Consider the following 21,172-nt stretch of genomic DNA (forward strand, 5'->3'; position numbering starts at 1 on the left):
AGGTTTCATGTGCTATTATATAGTTTACCATTTGAAGGGTAGGTTTTATTCGAGAGCTAGAAATTATCTATAGACAATTTTATTGGAAGAGCTAGAAATTATCTATATCCACTATATCATTCAGGTAAACTTTCCTAAAACATGTATTTATTTTTCTACAAGCCATATTTTGGAACAATAAAGTAAAATGACAAATTGGGACGAGAGAGAAGTCTTGAATGTCTGGACTGTTGTTAACTTACACAAAATAAATTAGATACTTTCACCTTATTGCCATAGAGACATAGCATTACCTCAGAAAGCCAAGCTGCTTTAACCAAAAAATAGATAAATAAACAGAAACAAAAATCAATGTGCAGTATGGATAAATATATTTTAAGCATCTTCAAATGGGCCAAGTTGTATAGTTGAATCTCAGAGGAGATACTTTTGTAGAATTTTATGAGTTTTCCAATAAATGCATTATGCATTGCACAAAGTGTATGTGTGTATTTTAGTACCTAGATTCTCTTTCAGGCTTGTTTGAGAGTTGCTACAAAACCTATTGGCTAAAAATGTCTGACCTGGCTTTCTGCCTCTAAAAATTAAAAGCTAGGAAGAAAATTTTGTAATGTCACCAACAAAATAAAACAAATGTCATGTATTTTCTCCTTTGATCTTGACAAAGTTAGTGCTGGACAACTGCCCTGCTCATTAAAAAATCTGGTTATTTCTTTTAAAAATTATTCACTTTTCGCACAGTTTCAAAGATGACAGATATAAATTACATGAGTAATAGTATAATTTTTCAAAACTCTGGAATCAGTAGAGCAATTTTGAAAACTTCTGAATTGAAGGCATACTGCTGTGTATCAAAGGTACATTGATGTGTGAGGTTCACTTTATTTTTTTAATCTTCTAGAGTCACTGGGTCACTCAGTACAGTATGAATGGATCTTAAATAATCATTAAGAGATAGTTGAGGGCTTTAGCATCTACATCTACACATTGCTACTTCTCTCATGCAATATGTGCCTTACAGCCCAGTACATAGCTCATTAAATATTTTTGGATTTGATTTTTATTAGAACTTTGTTCTGTTCAAGGATGGTAAATCTTTCATTCTTAGACATATTTATTACCATACACTGTGTGGCTTCATTTATGTCTAAAGATATTCATGATTCAGTCATGCTTTGTAAAATTTAATCATTTTTAAAAATATGTTTCTTTCCACTCTGTCTCATTGACAAAGGAGTTGGACAGATATTTTGATATTCTATCTCTCATCTAGAAGTATAATCCAAATACTACCTCATCGTATAGCTCTATTTCTTGTAGAGAAATACTTTACCCAGATAAACTACAGTAATATTTTAAATTTTATCAATAAAATAAAAAGAACTAACAAGTTTAGTAGCTGCCTTGCATTCACAAGAGAAGCAAAGATATTTTTAAACAAGCATTTTATCATCACATAGTCTTCTTCAAAGTCAAGGTGGCTTTTATTTGTAAACTGACAGCAAAATGTTTAGCAGTGGGCTGGTAAACTGATTCTCCAGAAAGACAGGAAAAGAAGCCTTGATTTTAGCATTTGCCAGTTTCTGTGGTGTAAAACCACTGATCAGTGATAATGTTTTTGTTGAAGTTGAAGTTGTTTTGCCAAAGGAACATTTCCATGTGGATCTCTAAACCCACACACATACACCCATCATTCTATACAAATGTACATGCTTCCATTCCTCCTACTACTTAAAGGGCCCATGGGAGGAACAGTGTCCCCTGGGCGTGACATAGATGGGACAGCCTCTCACAGGAGCCCAGGGCTGAGAAGGCAGGTCACCGGCAGAGCTCTGGCCTTCTTCGGGAGAGACTGAATCGAAGCATCACCTTTTTGACTGAAGTGGAGAATCCAACAGCGTCAGTGTTTTCTCCTAGAAGGATTAGGGCCACGGTGAGCTCCGTTGAGCAGAAACACGACTACAAAGCTCTTCAACAACATTACCCCTGGCAATCATCGCTATCCCCATATAGCGGCAGCATCCAGCTGAGTGGCCCACCGACCAATAGTCCAAGATGCAGACAGAATCCAGTCCTTTCACTCTTTCTGTGTCTCCGTCTGAGGCCACAAGGACTATGACGCTTTTCTTAGCATTAATTCAATCTGGGAAAATTTTAATCTTCGTGCAATATCCAGGGAACTTTCACCATGCTGACAAGAAAAAGAAGTTATAGTTATTTATCTCTAGTAGAATCAAATGTCAATGCAAAGGGTCCAGTAAACAGTTTAGACTGATCGACTCTCAGGCTTGGCAAAGACTTTAAATGTTATTCCGACCTAACAGTAATAGGATAACTTAATTCTTTAACGAGGATAATTAATTTTGCTGTTAACGTCAGAGGCAGTTAGGTGAATTCAACACAAGGCCGGACTTAGAAGACCATGCTGCTGGAGGTACCTCAGGCCACAGGCCGCAGGTTCTTACCTTATTTCTTAGTGCAGGGTCCGCATGGGCCTCAAGGAGCAGAGGGATGAGAGTCTGGTTTTTCATTTCGCAGGCGTAATGTAACGCAGTGCAGCCGAACTGAAACACAAAGGACCAACACAGCAGCTCAGCCAGGGAGCCCCACAGACCCAGACCACAGCGTGGGGCTTCTCAGCACGCGCTCTTCACATTTTCTGGAGCACAGCTAAGCAAAACAGTCTGCAACCATCTCAGTGCAACAATATTTCTTGTCCTTAAAGTCTTTTCTGCCTCACTATGTATATTATTAATGTTCTATAAGCCATTAATATCTTCTTTTCTTATTTTCTGTTCCAAACTAAGAAAAACAACTTATAAAAAGCTGATGCTGACTCATCCCAAGGTTTCTTTGGAGAATTCTGTATGCCTGGCCTATCGGCACCGTGATCATGTTTCCACCTTTTCCCTTAGTCTCCACATGGGCCATTTTGCAGATATCATCATCTATGGATTTTTATCAAAAATCCCACAGTCTGAAGAAGGTGGCTGGTGGTCATCTTTCTCCGGCACACCTATAGGACCAGTGCAGTTTGACATAGAAGCCCCCCATTCTTGGTTTGCTGTGGGTTATATTACGTATTATAAACTAGGGGATCTACTCTGTTGGTACTAGTTTAAAACACTAACTACAGGTCAAAAGAAATTTGTAGCTGGGGCATTTGTGCTAAAAATTTTGCCTTTCAAAGCCAAACAACCATGGTTTTGTTAAGTGAAGAAATAATATCCTTGACTATCAAGATTAACAGAATTGACTCTGGATCTTTTTCCCCAAAAACTCCTCTAAGATCATAGGAAATAATGCTGTAATCTCATATTTTTTAGTAAGTGATAGTACGCTGAATGGAAGATCTGGCTCTGAATTTTTCCATGTGAAATAAAGAGAGTCTAAAAAATATACGTTGCATTGCTTAAGGTTGGAAAATGTATCTTTATATACAGGTCATTTTTGAAAAATAGTGGTAAAAATATGTGCCTGTTTGTGCATATATGTATGAGCATACACAGGAATGTAATTCTCTATCTAGAGACAGAGATAGACATAGATAACTAAGAAAATATCCTAGAGAAATTTTGTTCACAAGCAAAGTTTTAAACATTTGAATTACCTTTTACTTAATCATTAATGACTTCTTAATACATTTCAAAATTATCTAAGAAAATGATGATTCACAGTAGTAGTATATCAAAATTAGTCCAAAAATTATATTTGGAATAAAAGGAAAAGCATACATTTCATAAATTTTCTCTCTCTTTCTCTGTCTCTCACACACATACACAGAGAGAGAGAGAAAGTAAAAAAGAGAGAACTAGAACTACCTACATTTAAACATATGATAACAATACAACCCAAACTAAAATGATGTAAGTAATTAATAGAAACAGGGACACTTTATCACAGAACATAGAATGGTAATATACACAGAGATGTATACAACATAAATTAGGGATCAAAACAAGAATATTGGTTTTTTTAGAATCAAATTATGACTGGCCCACTTTTTCAGTACAGAACTAGGAATCAAAAATTTCCTTCAGTCAATATAATCAAATAAAACTTTACAAATAAGCTTTGACCCACTTATGGTCATGTAAGGGAGGAAGACGAGCTCCAGGGTGCAGTCGCAAAGAGGGGAAGCCTTCTGTTTACAAGCAGGGAGAAGTCAGCCGAGGCTGCTCCCGTCACTATCACTGCTCTTACCATCATGTGGATTTTCCTTGACCTTTGTCATTTTTTTTAGTTTACAGATGGGACCCTTTGCTGGTTGGGATCTTGGCTGCAGTAGCAGCTGCTAACTCTGCTAAGTGTTTTATATGAATCACCCCTGTAAATTATCGATACCCTCATGTTCCAGAGGCGGAAACTGAAAGTCGAGTAAGTTTATAACTTGCCCAAAGGCACGCAGGTAAAAAAGTGGCAAGCCTAGGTTTACACGTAGGCATTCCGATTCCAGCCTCTCAACTACCAAGGAGGAATTCTGCCATCAGAGCCTTCGTCTTCCTCAACTTCTCACCAGTGGTGGAGCACTTTTTAAAAAAAAAAAAAAATGTTCCATAGTCAATAACGATTTTATTCCCACGAGTTTAGTGGCAGTCTATAAACAACCTCAAGGTCACCTTACTGGCAGTGGGAAAAAAAAGAAAAAGAAATGCAAAAGGAACATAAAGTGAGCAGCTTTATAGATGATAAATATACTACCTACAGATACCATTTTGAATATTGTATCAAAATGACTAAAAATACAAACTTACACAGTCTGCAGCATTAATGTCGACGCCGGCATCAAGTAGCATTCGGACAAGAGTCTCATTCTGCTTTGTCTTGGATACCTATTGCAAATGACCAGGACAAGAGGTTTGTTTACAAACACTTTCTTCATCTCATGTCCGAACTATTCCAATCAATAGGATTTATTTTAATCCAATAGCCCTATGTGCCCATGTACCTTTTAAAAAATGTCCCCTGCCTCCACACCCCCTTCCAATATCAATTAGGTAAAGCCAGAGCTCTCAGAGTGTAGACCTGACTAGCATCAGAACCTGGGAACTTAGAAATGCAGGTTCTGGGGCCACACTCCGGACTTACCAAGTCCTACTGAGAACAGGGCCCAGTGACCTGTCTCCCTTCCTGGCTCAAAACCCTCCAATGACATCCCATAGCTCTGAGGGCAAAGCCAACTCTTCCGCCGGGCCTGCAAAGGCCCCTGTCTCGGCCTCCACTTACGGCCTAGCCGCTGACTCTCCGCCTCCTGGCTCACCTGGCTCTAGCCACACTGGCCTTTAGTTAGCCTTTCATTCCCACCAGGCTCCCTAGTGTCATAGAATAGTTACACTGAATATTCCTTCTGTCTAGAAGCCTTCTTCCTCCTTTCTTTGCCTGGTAACTTAATTTTAAGTATCTCTGTAATCAAAAAATAAAATAACAATAAAAAACATCTTTACTATCTCAGCCCAAGACCCTCTTCCTCCAGGAGGCTTTCCCTGACCAAGCTGGCCATGCAAAAACCCTCTCTTCTGGACTCTCATAACATTATCACTCCTCTGAACCACCTACCTCATGGGAATTTTCATGTTTTTCTGCCATTATTGATTAATGGCTCATTCATCACTGCCCTCTAACTCTCAGGAGGACTATACCTGCTGGGTTCATAGTTTATCCCTAACACCCAGGGCAGTGCCAGCACCTACTGGGTCCATAAGTTTGCATTAAATGATTGGAGAAAAGGATGAAACTAACTAAGCTTTGCATAAATCCACTTTTCCTGCCTCTTCCCCTGAGATTCTGACCACACGACAGATTGAGCATCCCCCTAATGTCCGTCCCATTGCTCGCCAGAGCACAGCTCTTCCTGCTCTGGGGGGCACATCCTGGAGTTCAGCCCCTTTATCATCTAGGAAGGAAGCTCCATCCAGTGGTCTTCTGTCTTGTGCTTTCCTCCTGTGTCAATGTCCAAAGTGACTTTCTCTTCTTCCCTTCTCTGAAGTAACACAGTCCTTTCTGGTCCCTTAACCTATCATTTCTTCTCATGTCATTAATCCTTCTTTATGCATCACAAATTAAGCATTTCAGGCCCCATAAATAAGTAGGGTGCATGTGCAATCAGAGCCAAGCTAGTCATTACAATTAGTCATTTTGCCCAGGCCTTCAGCTTTTAAATATTGGACTGTCTTAGAAAACTGAGTTGTGCATCAAAATATTCTGAATGAACCTTGCCAATCATAGTAGTGATGTTTTCTTCATGATCTCTAAAGACGTTTGCAAATGAATGATAGATTCCCTGGCCCCAAAGCTACAAATATTTGAATGTTATGTACTAAATACACAACTAATTTTTCAAGAACTTTTCAAAGATAGAGGCAGATTATGTGAATTATCAGTGAATTATAGTTTTCTCTCTAAATAAATTCAAGCATCAAAATCAACATTATCATATTTAATTTCAGTTCCTCAAATTCTGTAAAATTTAAATACCCAAGGAGGTAATAACATTTTTGATTGGTAGACTTTGTTCTGGAGCTTATGTTAACATGCATAACTAACATTCATGGTCTATTTGCTACAAAGAGAAGAGAAATTGGTCATCTAACTGGAGTAAATTGCACATCTGTTAAATCATCTTTCAAAGGTGGAACCGGCCACAGGAGAACCGAAAACCAAATGGAAAACATTGCAAAGCTGTCACGTTATTTGAAAAACAACAAGAAAACCCGAGCTTCATCTTCTACCCACTGCATTCCTACACCAACTAAATCTCTATTCACTCAAGAACATTACTGCATGCCAAAGACTCATTGAAGTATGAATACATTCTTTAGGTGAAAGGCGGGCTTCAAATTCTCTGCAGATCTTCTATGTTTGTCAGCTACTGGCTGTAAATCTGTTTTTTAACTCACAATAAGAGTGGGTCCTTAACAATCAGAAACTCAAGGGAGAAAATAAATAGTAGGAGGGGGGAATTTTAATTTTAATATTCAAGATTTTTGTGCTTCCTAAAGATGATTCTTTTTGTAAACTGAACTTATGTGGGTGACCTTGGTCAATAAAAGTAGATAGATTTCAGGTCTACAATTCTATAATACATCAACTGTATATTATTGTGTGTTCATCACCCCAAGTCAAGACTCCTTCAACTTAAGATTAATTTATTTTTCTAAATAAACATTGTACAGATGATTTTACTATTGATCACGCATCAAATGGATGTTGGAAACTTCATTTATAGAATACAAACCAAGAGCTTAGTTTGTTATTTCTTTACCTCTCACAAGCCCAGCACCCCTTGACGAGTCAGTCATGCTATTGATCTCCTAGTCATCGATCCTTTGCTCACAAGTGTACTCACCATGAGGAAATAGCCAATTAGCAGGACAGGCATTAAGAGGATGATGAGCAGATAGTCAAAGAAGGTAAATTTCTTCTTCACAGCATAATGCAAGCAGGTTCTCTCTTTCTGAAAATTAGAAGAGAACTCTTCATAAATAAAATGTCTCATTTCAAACTTCCTATTTTCAGATTACCCTATCAAGAAATTTAGTTTGTGCTTTTCATTCTTATGCTACCCATGCCACCTTTTTTTCTGTGGAATATGTCTTATTACATTGATTAGAATATTGAACACAGTAGAGTCTAAAGAAAAAACTGGGGGAGGGTCACAGAAATATAGCAGGTGAAATGTTCATTTTACAAATCATCAAAGGATGGATTCTCATACTCATCTTAGTTTTGGGGGAAAAAATACACTGAAGTTTAAACATAGGACTAAACTCAATATGGAAATCCTAATCATCAATGGTTACAGTTATTCATTTTGTGGTTTGTTCATAAAAAATTCTTAATCACATGGCAATTTTTCTGATTCTACATACATACGGGCAGTGCTAAAATAATGGAAATAACTCAATTTAATTCAAGTACATAAATATTTATCAAGTGATAAACTGAAGTTTCTAAGGACTGTGAGGAATGGTAAGCCTCAGGGTCTCATAATCAACCAGGGGAGATGGAAGCATGCCCATGTAAGGATAATGCAGAACAGGCTGTTGTGAGTGGAATCAAGGAGATCAATGAGAGGACAGGGAAAGCCAGAGAGAGAGAGGGGGGTGAACTTCTACTTCTTCCACTTGGGGGAGGCACTTTTCTCAAATAAGACTTTGCTTTTCTAATATAAAGGTATATATGTTCTCTATAAAAGTTTTGTAAACTAAGCAAGAAGATAATAATAGAATGAATTTAAAATCACCCCTTATCAAATAGCCCAGAGTTCATTGTTGACATGTTGCTGTATTTCCTTTCAATCTTTTAAAATGCATATATGTGGAATTTTTAAATGTTGGTCTACATTGCATCTGCAAAATTATATATGCTTTTTTTCCATTAACATTTAGCATATGTGCATCTTTCCATGCCATTTAATGGTTTTAAACATATGACTGTAAAGGCTGTTTGGCTTCCTATTGAATAAAGCCATTCTAATTTATTTAGCTAAACACTACCTGTTAGACATTTGAGTTTTTAACATGTGATTTTCATAAACAAGATGGCTTGAACATACTCATTCATAAAGATTTGTCAACATTTCTAAGTTTGTTTTAGCATAAGTTTCTAAAAATATAATTCCTGGGGTAAAAGGTATTCATGCTTTTCATATTGTGCTCCAGTAAAATGATGATTTAAACTTCCTTCCTGATCTACACTTGATTTTCTTGTCTAAGCAAGGTCAATTTGACAAACTAAAATATATGTATATGTGTATCTATATCTATCTTTATGTTTTAATTTGCTTTCCATAGAATCAATCTTCTCTATTAAGCATGTGCATCTGAATCACTAGCAGAGCTTCTTGTTTGTTTTTAAGGCCTCTGTTTAGTTCTTCTGAAAATAACTCATAAACATAGATTTAAGAAATGAGAAACCACTGGTTCAAATTATTAATGTACAGAAGTTAGTATTTGGGAAAAATGAAAAAGGTTGAACATTTTAAAAACATTAAAATATTTTTAAACTAGAAAATGCAAACCACTTATTCTGAAAAAATCTCTATTAATCTGAGGTATCCACTGAAATCCTTTCCATGATACTTATAATACAAGAGGGTCCCAGGAGGCTGGCTCAGGTTCTCTGCAAAACAGAGATAAGGGTGCCCCTCAGCCCTGCCCCTGTGTTGGCGAACATCTGCCTCCATCAGCTTCCTAAAAGTAAGTCTCTGAGAGAGGATGTGGGCTCATCGGCATCTGTTTTCACCACCCCCTCTGACCACAACTCCACGCACCTGTTTCTTCAGCTGGGTGCCCATGTCATACTCTACTAAGCTGCGGTTCTGTTAGATTCAGCCCAGACATGACTTGCTTTGAAACCCAACCAAACAAAAAAATAGTAAGCACAAGCAAGAAAGCCCAGCAATGATTTATTTTTCTGATACTACATTATTACTCCAAATGGCTGGTCTTTAAACTGAGTTGGAAGGTCCTACCGGCCGTTTTTCCCCATTAAATATACATGAGTGGATGTAAGGCATTCATAACTATTACAAAATAGTGACTTTTTGTGTTTACTTTGTGTGCTCTAAAGGTTGCCTTTACTATGATGCAGACACTGGAAGTTCCAAGGGGGTTCTGGAAGGATAGTCACAGCAATAGACACATGTTCTGTTCTTCCTTCACTGAGGACTCCACGCCAGCTAATGCTGCATCTTTCAAGCCTTCCTATGTGACTTCAAGCGGCCTCTGGTTCATTAGCTTATTTGTCCTTGGCAAATCTTTCACTAGCATTCTTTTATTCTATAAGCAAACTTTAGAATCTTCTGGAGACGAATACATTGACACAGAAAGTAAAAACCCAACGAATGAACTAGCACCAGCCGGTCAATATTTTTCCCCAGGGAAATCTTTCCCATTACTCCTGTAATAGTGAGAGGAGGAGCTGGGAGAGAAGGGGGGGGGCAAGGAAAAGCATGGGGAGGCGAAGGAAAGGAAGAGAAGCTGTATTCAGTCAAATGAGTGAACCATTCTCTTCTTTTTCAGAAGTACAAGGACATAATTAACCACAAAGTATGCCTGCTGATTGAATTATGTTTTAGTTTGTCTTCTAGCCTAATAAAATGTCATAATAATATGTCAGTCTCTCTAAAGGAAAGGCCAAAAAAAATGTTGTTATCAGGAGCTACAAGCGTGACATTCACTGCTTCCATTGACGCGAGGGGAAAGAAAGCACCATGGTCAGTTACTTGCTCTACTCCCGTCAGGGCCTCACCTGGTTTTTGAGGTTCACATCAGCATTTCTCCTTAAAAGGAAGGAAACGATCCGCAGGTGCCCCCGCCTACAGGCGCAGATCAGGGGAGTGTCCCCGTTAAAGCCATCTCGAACGTTGACGTAGCTGCTGTCCTCCCTCACCCACTTCCACACCTGACCAAAGTCGTTCTGATAAGCTGCCTGGCAGATGGGCTGAGAAGAAACAAAAATAGATTTTGAAATATAAGCATAATTAAACCACAAAAAGAAGAAAAAAATCATTATCAGTCATTTAAAATTCAAGTGTTTCCAAATCGTAATGTATTGCTTTGTCAGTGAGATTTTTGGTCTCAGTTTTGCCCAGTGTTAAGTGTAGAACAAACATTGGGTCCCTAAAGAACCCCTTACGATTTCCTAAATTGCTTGACATACAGAAATGTACAAACTTTTGTACCTCCCCCCGCAAAAAAGGAAATATTTGACAACACAGGGTCCACATTCCCATAGGACACCAAATACAGCACCCTCTGCTCGGGCTCCTCAAAATCCTTACTAAGACTTAACTAAAACAAGAAAAGGAAAAACTGAATAGTTTTCCTGTAGTCACTTGATGTCTCTGAAAGTTTTCTCAGTCCCACTTGAGCGATATTATTTAAAATATTGACCTAATCTTATCTTTCAATATTTCCTAGGCTTCTTGTATCCTAGATGCAGAGTCTTGTTTGTGAAAAGTAAAGCATATGCCTGGCCCAGTTAGACATACGATTTGTTGCATGAATTGTAAAATCGCTGAAAAAATTCTATGCTGTTATAAATTCTCAGTCTCCACTAGGAGGCAGCTCAGTGTCATAAAAGCCCTGACAAGAGAAAGAAGGAAAACCCAAAAGTGTTGGTCGGCGAGCTAGGAAAGAGAGAGAATAGGAGGCTGTCCATTTGGGTTGAGGAAACAGTAATGAATTATCTTGGCCTCTAAAGTTCCTGGAACTTGGAGAAACTCAGGGTGTAGACGAAAACAATAAGAATTTGAGAATTTACCATTATAATTCTATCCCCCCAAACTCTCAGAACCCTTCTAGCCATCCTTACTGTCAAGGTATTAGTTCAGATCTTCATGGTTCTCACCAAGACTACAGCAGCTTCTTATCACTTCCCTGCTGGAAGCCTACAGTGGTGACCAACCAGATTAGGATGCTGTCCCCAAGCTGGCACATATGACTCTTCAAATCTCACAAATCTTATCTTTCCAACATCACCACCCACCACTCCCTATCAATATCCTTGACCTAACTAAAGATGTGTGTTGTTAACAGCTATCTCCCCAACTAGATTGTAAACTCCATGAAAGCAGGTCTTGTGTCTGCATTTGTACAGCATTGTATCCCCGGCGCCCAGCATCCTGCATATGCCTGACAAAAAGTGGGCATTCAATATACATTTCATGAGTAAATAGGTAAGTGAATAAATTACAATGCGCTTTTACTGAGCACTTCATTTATTTCATTTAACCCTCACAGTGACCCTATAGGCTATTATTATTATATCCATTTTGTTCGGGTGAAACCGAGGGAGGCTGTCTGCCTTGCTAAAGTCACACAGCTCATAGCTGACAATGCCTGGAAGCAAATTAAGGGGAATGACTCTAGAATGCGTACTTTCTGGATCTAATTACTTCAGGCAATTTAAAAACAGCCTTCAGAATGTCTTCTGGCTAAAAAATCATGTGTTTGAGGCTTTTTTGGTTGCACTTGCACCCACAATTAAGCTACAGCCTACAGTCTCAGAAAACTCATCAGTCGTCTTCTGCCCTGGCCTTCTGGTGCCCAAGCCTTCTTGGTTATAGATCCAGATTCTTTCTCCAAATTCTAGAGACCTAGAAGTAGCAATATCTGCCAAGAGGTAAAGGCATGGTGGTCAGAGAGGTTGCAGGAGAAACCAGAAAAAAATATACGGCCTAGATGAAAAATATACGGCCTAGATGAAAATGTTTCAAGAAGAGATAGACTCAAGAGAATGAAGTACAAGAAAAGATTGCTGGATTTGATCATTAATGATCATTCAGAGATCAATTTTTATACAGTGATGGGGCAGAAGGCAGTACACAAGGGCCTGCACACACGGCCTATGAAGAATTAGAGGATGTTTTGGAGGGGAATTTGCGGTAAATTTGGCAGTGAAGGCTAAGAGGTTGCTCACGAGTACATAAATGGGTGTAGCAGAGTATGGCCAACGTTCTGCATGTTTGTAGGCAAAGTGGTGTGTTCAAGTGGTAATAAGCACAGGCTCTGGAAGCAAACTTCTGAGTTCCAAACTCTCTGTGCTCAGTTTCCTTCTCCATTTAATAATCACATCTTCTTTATCAGGTTACAGAAAGTATTAAAGGTGACTGTGTAGATGAAGCACTTAGCTCAGATCTGACTCACAATAAACCCTCAATTAATGCTAGCTACACTAATAATTATTACAACATAATGAGCCAGTGACGATGGCAGGGGTGGTTATGAAAGAGTAGATAATTGCCCAAAGAGACTGAAGAGGTGATAGGCTAGAGAGCAAAAATGGATGCGTGTGCCTTACTAAACAGAATGACCACTCTGGATCTAAGGCCAAAGCAAGGGAAGAAAGAGGGAGATTTGGAGTAGAGAGAACTTTATATTGTGTGATATTTTTTCCAGAAAGTCTGAGGTTCCATCTTATGTTTTATGCTAATATTTATTATAAATGAATATACATAGATTACTTTGTAAATAGCATTTATGTTTACATAGATGAATGGGTTGATGGCATAGGAGAGGAAATTGTGGCAAGGGTGGAAAAGGCTCTTCAGCATGGTGGGGATATTTGGGACAGTCATAATGAAAGTGTCTACATGAGATGAATAAAAATATAAAATCACTTGAAGCATCAGGTTGTAGAAACACATTAAGAAGCTACAGTGGGCTGAGCCTACAGTATAGGTCTGTTACTTCCTTTAGCGAACCTATTGTCAGGGGAGGGTGGAGAACATGAAGGGGACAAAGAGCAAAGGTTAAAAAATATGTGTTAGGCAAGGGATAGGAGAGGAGAGGAGTTCACCATGGAATTCAGACTGAATGGCCAACATATGTAAACCAGGTAGAGACCTGTGGACTTGATGGGGAAAAAAGAAGAGAGAGAAGCAGGTAAAAACAGAGATGGATTGGAGCAGAGTCAGTACATGTGTTTTAGTGGGAATTATGACCAGTTAAGAAGTTATGACAGGAGACAGAGGTGCCAAATTCTAAGCATTGCAGACAGAACTTTGTCCAAAATGTGAAGTAGGGAGATCTTGTTGGGTGGCTGATTTGGCGTAGACACAGAGGTCAAGAAATGGGGAGTGAATATTGTGGATATGGAGGCCACTAAGGATGACCCCGGGAAGAGAAAGAAAGGGAACACTGTGCTACACCATCAAGGAAGGGGTGTCCTGGAGCATGGTGGACAGATGTGAGAAGGTAGAGGAAGGGGCATAAGCAAAGACTTCAAGTAAGAAATTGAGCCACGGTCATAACACAGCAATGAACAAGGGGTGAGCAGACTGCACTGCAGGTCCCCACGAGGTTGCAGTGAAGGCACCGAGGAACACGGGTTAAACAGGTGAGGGGGACATTGGAGAGAAGGGGTAACTGTGCTCAGCCTTGATTTTCCCCTCACTGCTAATATTCCTCGTAACCCAGTGACTGCTGGGACCTTCCTTCATGTTACATAAATGCTAACTGGGTCAAAGACAAGCTTTAAAAATAATTCTGTGCCTTTTTTTTGTCTGAAAGAAGAAATACACTAAGAAATTTTAAAATCACAGTAGTGAACAAATGAGTTGTTAGAAAGAAAGGCTTGGAATCAATCGTGCAAATCAAATGAAACCTAACAGGTGTTCACTATTGTTCTCTGATTTCTTAATTTTTAGAAGAAAAATATATTTTTTCCTTTTGTGGGAAGAGACTTCATTAGTACATAAGGCTCTTTACCAGAATCATTTTGCTTCAAAACCCAACAAATCCTCCTTAGAAATTGTTCTGGCACATTTAAAATGAGATGGTTGATGTATAACTTATCCAGTCCTCTGATCCTCAGGCAGGGTTCCCCAGGATCCTTCTTTAGACTGGGAATTAGGGAAGACTCATTACACTTTAGGGAAAACAGTACCAAAAAGTGGGATGGGGTGGAAACTTTGTTTTTGGAGCCATCTATAATGGCAAGTAGCTCAGATATTTCTATATTATTAAAGTAATACCAAGTATTTTTCTAGCTGTGATATCTATTATACTTGGAGCAGTGGAAAATGTGACTATGTTAAATAACATATTCAGAATATTTTAGTTAATCATCAACATGCTGGGTATGTCATATACTACCCAGAGACATGGCTTAAAATTTAGGGCCTGGGAAGTTGGGACAGGGGTGGGGCTCTAGCACCAAGTTCTTGACCCCTTAGTGGGAAGACTAAAGTATACAAAAAGTTGTTCTTAATATTCCAAGTTTCCAGAGTTTTGATTGCTCCTTACCTAGTAGGACTGTAAGAGTTGCAGTGTCTCATTATGGCTTTGTAATCACGATGGGGGCTTGTTTCTTTCACCTTTGCAATGGTTCTCAACCCTCAGAATCACTCAGGGAACTTTGAATAGCCTTACCTCCATATACTTTGTTTATTTATTCATTTATTTATTTATTTTTTTAATATATCTTTATTGCTTTCAGAGAGAGGAAAGGAGAGGGAGAGAGGGAGATAGAAACATCAATGATGAGAGAGTCATTGATCGAGCCCACAGCCCGGGCACGTGCCCTGACCGGGAATCAAACCCCAATCGCCTGGATCCTAGGTGGACGCTCAACCGCTGAGCCACACCCGGCCGGGCCCTCCATATATTTTGATTCAAAAATCAGGTGAGTAGTGGAACCTGAGCATGTATTTTAAAAGTGCCCTAATGCTTAGCCAGGGTTCAGAACCACTGAGCTATTATTTTCTAAACCTCAACCCCTTGCCTAACCTCAGTTCCCCAGCCAGGTCACAGCTGATCAGTGTGTCAATCAAGGAGAGATTTTTATCCATGTTCCAGGTGCTCATCACTATGGGAGCCTGACTTCAGGAAGGCTGCAGTCTAGTTAGGGACACTGGACTTAACCTACTGGCAAAAGGTCAGTGAGCAGCCTCAGGTACTGCATAGCTCTTGCTATAGGTAGAAGACAACAAGGAGGTTTCTTAGACATGAACTATGAGCTGGGCCTTGAAGGATACACAAAGCAAGTTGAAAGGTGGAGGGTGAAAAGCAGGTAGCTCAAAGATTGGAGTGAGGAGAGTGGTCTGAAAGAGAAGTGAGAGCATGCAGAAGATCAGAGGTTGGCCAAAGAGAAACGAGACTTTGAAAACCACCAGGCAAAAATCATGGGTACCTTACTCTCTAGGAAATGGGGGACATTAAGCCCAATTTCAGTAATTATAAATGCAATTTTAAAAAATAAAATAGGATGATGTGATAGAGAGAGTGCCGTGGCTAGGAGACGATCCCTTTAGACAGAGTGGTTGGGGAAGGCCTCTCTGAGGAGGTGACACATGATTTGGCCTAAGTTAAAGCCAGGCATATAGCTAGCTCACAAGCAAGTTCAAAGACCCAAAGACAAGAACATGGAATGCTCCAGAACAGCTGGAATGCTGTGAGCAAAGACAAGAGTAACAGATGACACTGGAGAGACAAGTTAGTTTATCAGCGGGCTCTATTAACTCTGTGCCTGTGTTTTCTATTCTTTCTGCAACAAGGTCTGCTTGAGAGAGGATGTGGTCCTCAATGCCAGGAAGCTAAAGAAGCCCCATTGCCACACTTCAAAGCCGAGAAGGTCTGAGGTCACAGTGAGGAAGGCCAGGAAAGGGCAAGCAAGCCTTTGCCTCCAATGGTGAGGAGAAAGGGTGGAGGAAGAGTGGGTTCTAGCTGGTAGAATCCAGCAAATCAAAAGCCCTGAAACCTTTCTGCTACCTCAGGCCACCAAAGAGGTGAATATAGAGCCAAGAGGAAGCACTGTGTGCTCATAAGTGGGTAACGTCTGGTTCTCCAGAAGGAGGTGGTGGAAAAGAAAGAAAACCTTTGTGGTGTTTGTCAATCTGAGTGGTGTAACTACTCCCACCTGGCTGATTTCAAACTACCAAGGAGAGGTCCCTGAACTTGGAGTTGGGCAAAATCAGCTCTCATAACAAACCAGTTCAAGTTGGCTCCAGCTGACTCTACCCAGCACACCACCAACAGGAACTGATGTATCGTCCTAAGACTTCTCTGTGCTCTCTGCCCCAAAGAAGGGTGAGCTGGGGAAGGGCCCAGGACTCGAACTCTTAGTAGCCAGTGTCTCCAAACACTCAATGGACCAAAACAGGTATTTTTGCACTAAGTCTGTTTAGGAGAGAAATTACAAAGAACAGTAAAAAATTAATAGTTACAATAGGAACTGTATACGAACTTTTCCTATATGCCAGCTACACAGCTAAGCACTTCACCAACACCTCATTTCATCCTTACAGCAATCTTGGTGGGGATAGTCATCATCACATTTGGCCAATGAGGAAACTGCAGCTCAGAGCTGTTATTAACCGGTAAGAAGCAGAACTAGAATTCATACTCTGATCTATCTAACTCGAGAAACAGTGTTTTAACCTACAGTGACTCTCCCACCCTCATGCTTCCCTATGCACAAATTCATTATGAACCCCACCCACAAAAGTTCCAGAAGCTTCTATAGCTCTTGGTTATGTTCTTCCATTCAATTAAGAGACCTTGAGCTCCCAATGTTCACCAGATACTGTGTGAGGCTCTAGGGATACAGAGATGAATAAACCCCCATAGGCACTCACATGGGTACTTATCACATTCCTGCATCACACTGCAGTTGAAATGTATCTCAGATTCACCCATCGGCCTAATACAACCTCTATTGCCACCCCAGTATGACAGCTTCATTCCAGGCTCCCAGCTTCCCCTCTTGCAGCTCTCCAATTTATTCTTCCACAGCTACCATGGTGACCTTTTAAACGGTAATTGGGTCATATCATTCCATTCCTCTTCCTACAATCCTTTCATTGCTTTCCATTGTCTTTAGAATAAAGTCGAGATTTCTCATCTTGGCAAACAAGACCTGCATGATCCGGCCCCTGACAACATCCTTGCCCCTTTCAGTTCCTGTCACTCTCACTGCCTCCCACAGACTTCCTGGCACAATCAGAACTAAATTCTAGGTTTTCTTGATTTCCAGTCCAATAGCCTTCCCATTAATCACAACTCTATTGTGTCTTCCCTGAGTCCTCCTCAACTCTACCAACTCCCCCAATAAGCCCTGCTCAACCTAAATTGTGCTCTCTGGACACTGTATATTTCAAAACAACCCCTCTCTTCTTTGAACTACATAGCTTTTTTCTATAGTAGCATCTGAAAAATAGACCCGTTCCTAAAAGATTAATATTCATGGTGTGTGCACATGTATGTTGTGTACTGCATGCATATACATGTTGTGTGTGTTGTATATCCGTCTGCTCATAGATAACCTTATCATTAGACCTTCCCAAAGTTTAAAGAGATGCATCATTATGATATGATTTTTAAGACATTCCTTTTAAAGCCTGTGTCCCCAGCTGACAGTCAAACATCTACAGAAGATTCTATAGTTCTGGTAAGTATGAATTCCTAAGCTCTTTGAGTAAAGTTCTTACACATCTTCCTTTTTTCCAATTTTTGCCATACTTTGCAGTGCAATATTCTCGTCATTGATGTTTCTGTCTCTCTCCCTGAAATCAATAAAGAGATATTAAAAAAAAAAAAAAAGTCCCGCTTATGTAACTGGGTTGATTACTCCAAGCCAGGTTCTCTCACTGAGCACCAAGCACAGCCTCTATTGCAGATGGTAGGCCTGACCCTGAGGTGCCCCCTCATTCTCCCTTTCTTTCTTAAGAACATATTAGAAACAGTATAAATGCCTGTTGATGGATGAAATGGATTTTAAAAATGTGGTACATACATACACACACAATGGAATAATACTCAGCCATAAAAAGAAGGAAATCTTGCCATTTGTGACAACATGGCTGGACATCGAGGGCATTATGCTAAGTGAAATAAGTCAGAGAGAGAAAGATAAATATTGTATGATCTCACCTATACGTGGAATATAAAAACAAAACAAACAAACACTGCAACATGTGAATATGGAGAACAGATTGGTGGTTTTCCAAGGTAAAGGTATAAATTTCCAGTTATAAAACAACTAAGTCCTGGGCATGTAACGGACAGCATGGTGACTATATGAAAAACACCATACTGCATATTTGAAAGCTGCTAGCAGGGGGGATCCTGAAAATTCTTATCATAAGAAAAAAATATTTGTAACTGTGTATGGTGATGGATGTTAACTGGACTTACTGCGGTGATGATTTTGCAACATATACAAATATTGAATCATTACATCATATACCTGAAACAAATATGTTATGTCAATTATATCTCAGTTTAAAAAATATTATCATCATATATACATATATCATGTATATAGAGTGTCCCCAAAAATGTATACATACACTTTGAATAATTATAAAGGCAGTGTTTATTAAAATACATTTCACTTTCAAAATTGAGCTATCAGCTGTTAAAGTGTTTATATATTTTTGTATAAATGATATACATATACATAAATCAGAAGTATTAGCAATGCAAGGCTCTGAAGGGTAGTAGAATAATCAACCCAAAATATGCCTCTCAGCATGAAGATTATTTTGAGCTAAAGGCAATTGAGGAGCTGACACAAGGAAAGCTCTCCACCCTACACCCATTTAGCTAAAAGCAGAACATAAATTTGTGACGTTCCCCCATCCCTCTTTACCAGGAAGGACAAAAGTTACCGGACCAGAGAAGGCACCATCTACATAACAAAATTTACCAGCTGGCCCTTATCTTCCATTAGCCCCCCTATACCCGCGCCTCCCCATAATCCACCACTCCCAGAAAGTCTGTTTCCTCCGTCTTGCCACTTAAAATGTACTGTTCTTTCCGTAAGATGCTACATGAGCCCCGGTTCTAACCAGGCCGAGTTACTCATCCTGTATGCACGCAGGATGCAGGTGTTAATAAACTTCTGTTTGTGTTTCTCTGGTTAATCTTTCTGTTGTCAGGCTATCTTACAGGGCCCCAGCCAATGCACCTAAGATGAGTAAAGCAAAAAAGGCATTTTTTTCTCCCCTACAGCTTTAAAGAAAAATGATAAGCCTGTGTGTCCAATCTAGAAGAGCTTCCCACACTCCAAGAGGTAAGTTAATTTTACTAAAAGTTTAGACGAAAGTAGCTGTGTCAAGGCAGGACAGAACCAGGGGTGGGAAAAGACTGGACGTCTCTTGTCCTGTTCTTCCTTGTGGCTCACGTTCTTTCTACCTGGGAAATGCAGGGTGACTAGTGCGGGACACATGAGAGCCTGGCACACGACAGAGGAGTAGGCAGCGTTTAAATAGTTGAGCGATTACTCCAGAGCTTCTCAGCCTCTTTAAAATTATCTATGGGAGAGTGTCACGAGGGTTGGCCCCAGACCGTCTGCATCAGAGCAGCAGAGGGTGAGGCGAAGCTTGTTGCTGTTTTTCTCTTTCCTCTCACATGCGGCTTCCAAATGCACCTGGAAGAAGCAACCCACGCGTTCTTCCCATCTAAAAGAGCCCATTACTCATCAGCATTTTGCATCCATCGCTGAAGTCAGATTCTGATTCTGGACATTTCACAGCGTGGTGTCAGTCCAGAGATCAAGAAGCTGACATTCTGGGATATCAAGGATTTTCTAAATCTTTGGCAGAATCAGGGCAGCTCTCAAATCCACTGCCCTGGGATCCCGCGAAAGCTGTCCACTGAAGACGAGACAAAAGCCTCTGCGGGGTTCAGCGAGGGCACCCCTCCCGCTCGGGAGCACCCCCGGGCCGGGGCTGCGGGAGCGAGTAAGGCCGCGGGGTGAGCGCCCACGCGGCCCGGAGGCCGCGCGCCTGCTCCGCCAGAAGCCTGCCGCTCCACCCGGTTTTACACGTACCTTTCAGACCCTCACTGACGGCGCTTATACCTGAAAGGAAGGGGGGGGGGAGAGAAGAAGCAGTGGAGGGAGGGGGAGGGGGAGAGGGAGGAGAGGAAGGGGAGGGGAGGGGAGGGGAGGGGAAAAGGAGGGGAGGAGGAGGGGCCGGGGGAGGGGGAGGAGAGGAAGGGGAGGGGGAGGAGGGAGAAGGGGGAGAAGTTGATATCAAGGGGAATCCTGAAAATTGAGAAATTATTTTCCAAAAAGGTAAACAGCAAGTTTTTTTTCTGGAAATGACGGAGTTTTCAGGTGTGTCGTGGTTTTATGTTGCTGATGCAAGAGCGAGCAGACAGTGAGCAGCATTAAATGCGAGAGCCGAGAATCTGCTTCTCCTTGTGACACTGAGACGCGGCAACATTTATTTCAACACTGCCGTGGACTATTTTTGTTTCAATACTAACTATGAACTTTGAATAATTATCTAAGACCATCCAGGTAAGTTAGGGGTGTGTGTGTGTGCACGTGGTTGTTGTATTTGTTTTAAAATATCATAGTGAATCCCAAGTTGCTTTGTCCTCAATATGTCTGAAAACTGAAGCATATAATCCACTTCTGGGCATATTCTCGTTGATACTTATAAGTAATTCAACAAGTCTCGCCTTGTCTTGCTTTGACTCAACCACTTGCCAAATCAACACACAGTCAACAAACAAGTGCACTGCTCATGCAGCTTTTTTAAAAAATGTAATTATTCACAGACTACAGCCAACTATCCACCGGCTATGCACAGCGCGCTGTGTGGACCAACAGCGTAAACATCAGGGAGCTGACAGGTATAATCTTAGGTCCCACACACCCCACCCAGACCTACAGAGCAAGATTGTGTGTTTAAACAAGATCTTGAAGTGATCAGTAG

General features: G+C 40.4%; 1 protein-coding gene across 1 annotated transcript; it reads right to left on the bottom strand.

The window, feature by feature from the left end:
• Nucleotides 1-7: 7 nt before the first annotated feature.
• ANKRD22 (ankyrin repeat domain 22) lies at nt 8-17,141 on the bottom strand. Its single transcript, XM_016220723.2, has 8 exons — nt 17,081-17,141; nt 12,004-12,116; nt 10,677-10,793; nt 10,252-10,443; nt 7,346-7,453; nt 4,755-4,832; nt 2,466-2,564; nt 8-2,191 (listed from the first exon to the last, which is right to left on the bottom strand). The coding sequence occupies exons 1-8, from the start codon at nt 17,139-17,141 to the stop codon at nt 2,114-2,116; spliced, it is 846 nt and encodes a 281-aa protein (XP_016076209.2). The 3' UTR covers nt 8-2,113.
• Nucleotides 17,142-21,172: the final 4,031 nt, after the last annotated feature.

The sequence above is a fragment of the Miniopterus natalensis genome, chromosome 14, assembly GCF_054644295.1.
Source record: "Miniopterus natalensis isolate mMinNat1 chromosome 14, mMinNat1.hap1, whole genome shotgun sequence".
Lineage (NCBI taxonomy): Eukaryota > Metazoa > Chordata > Mammalia > Chiroptera > Miniopteridae > Miniopterus > Miniopterus natalensis.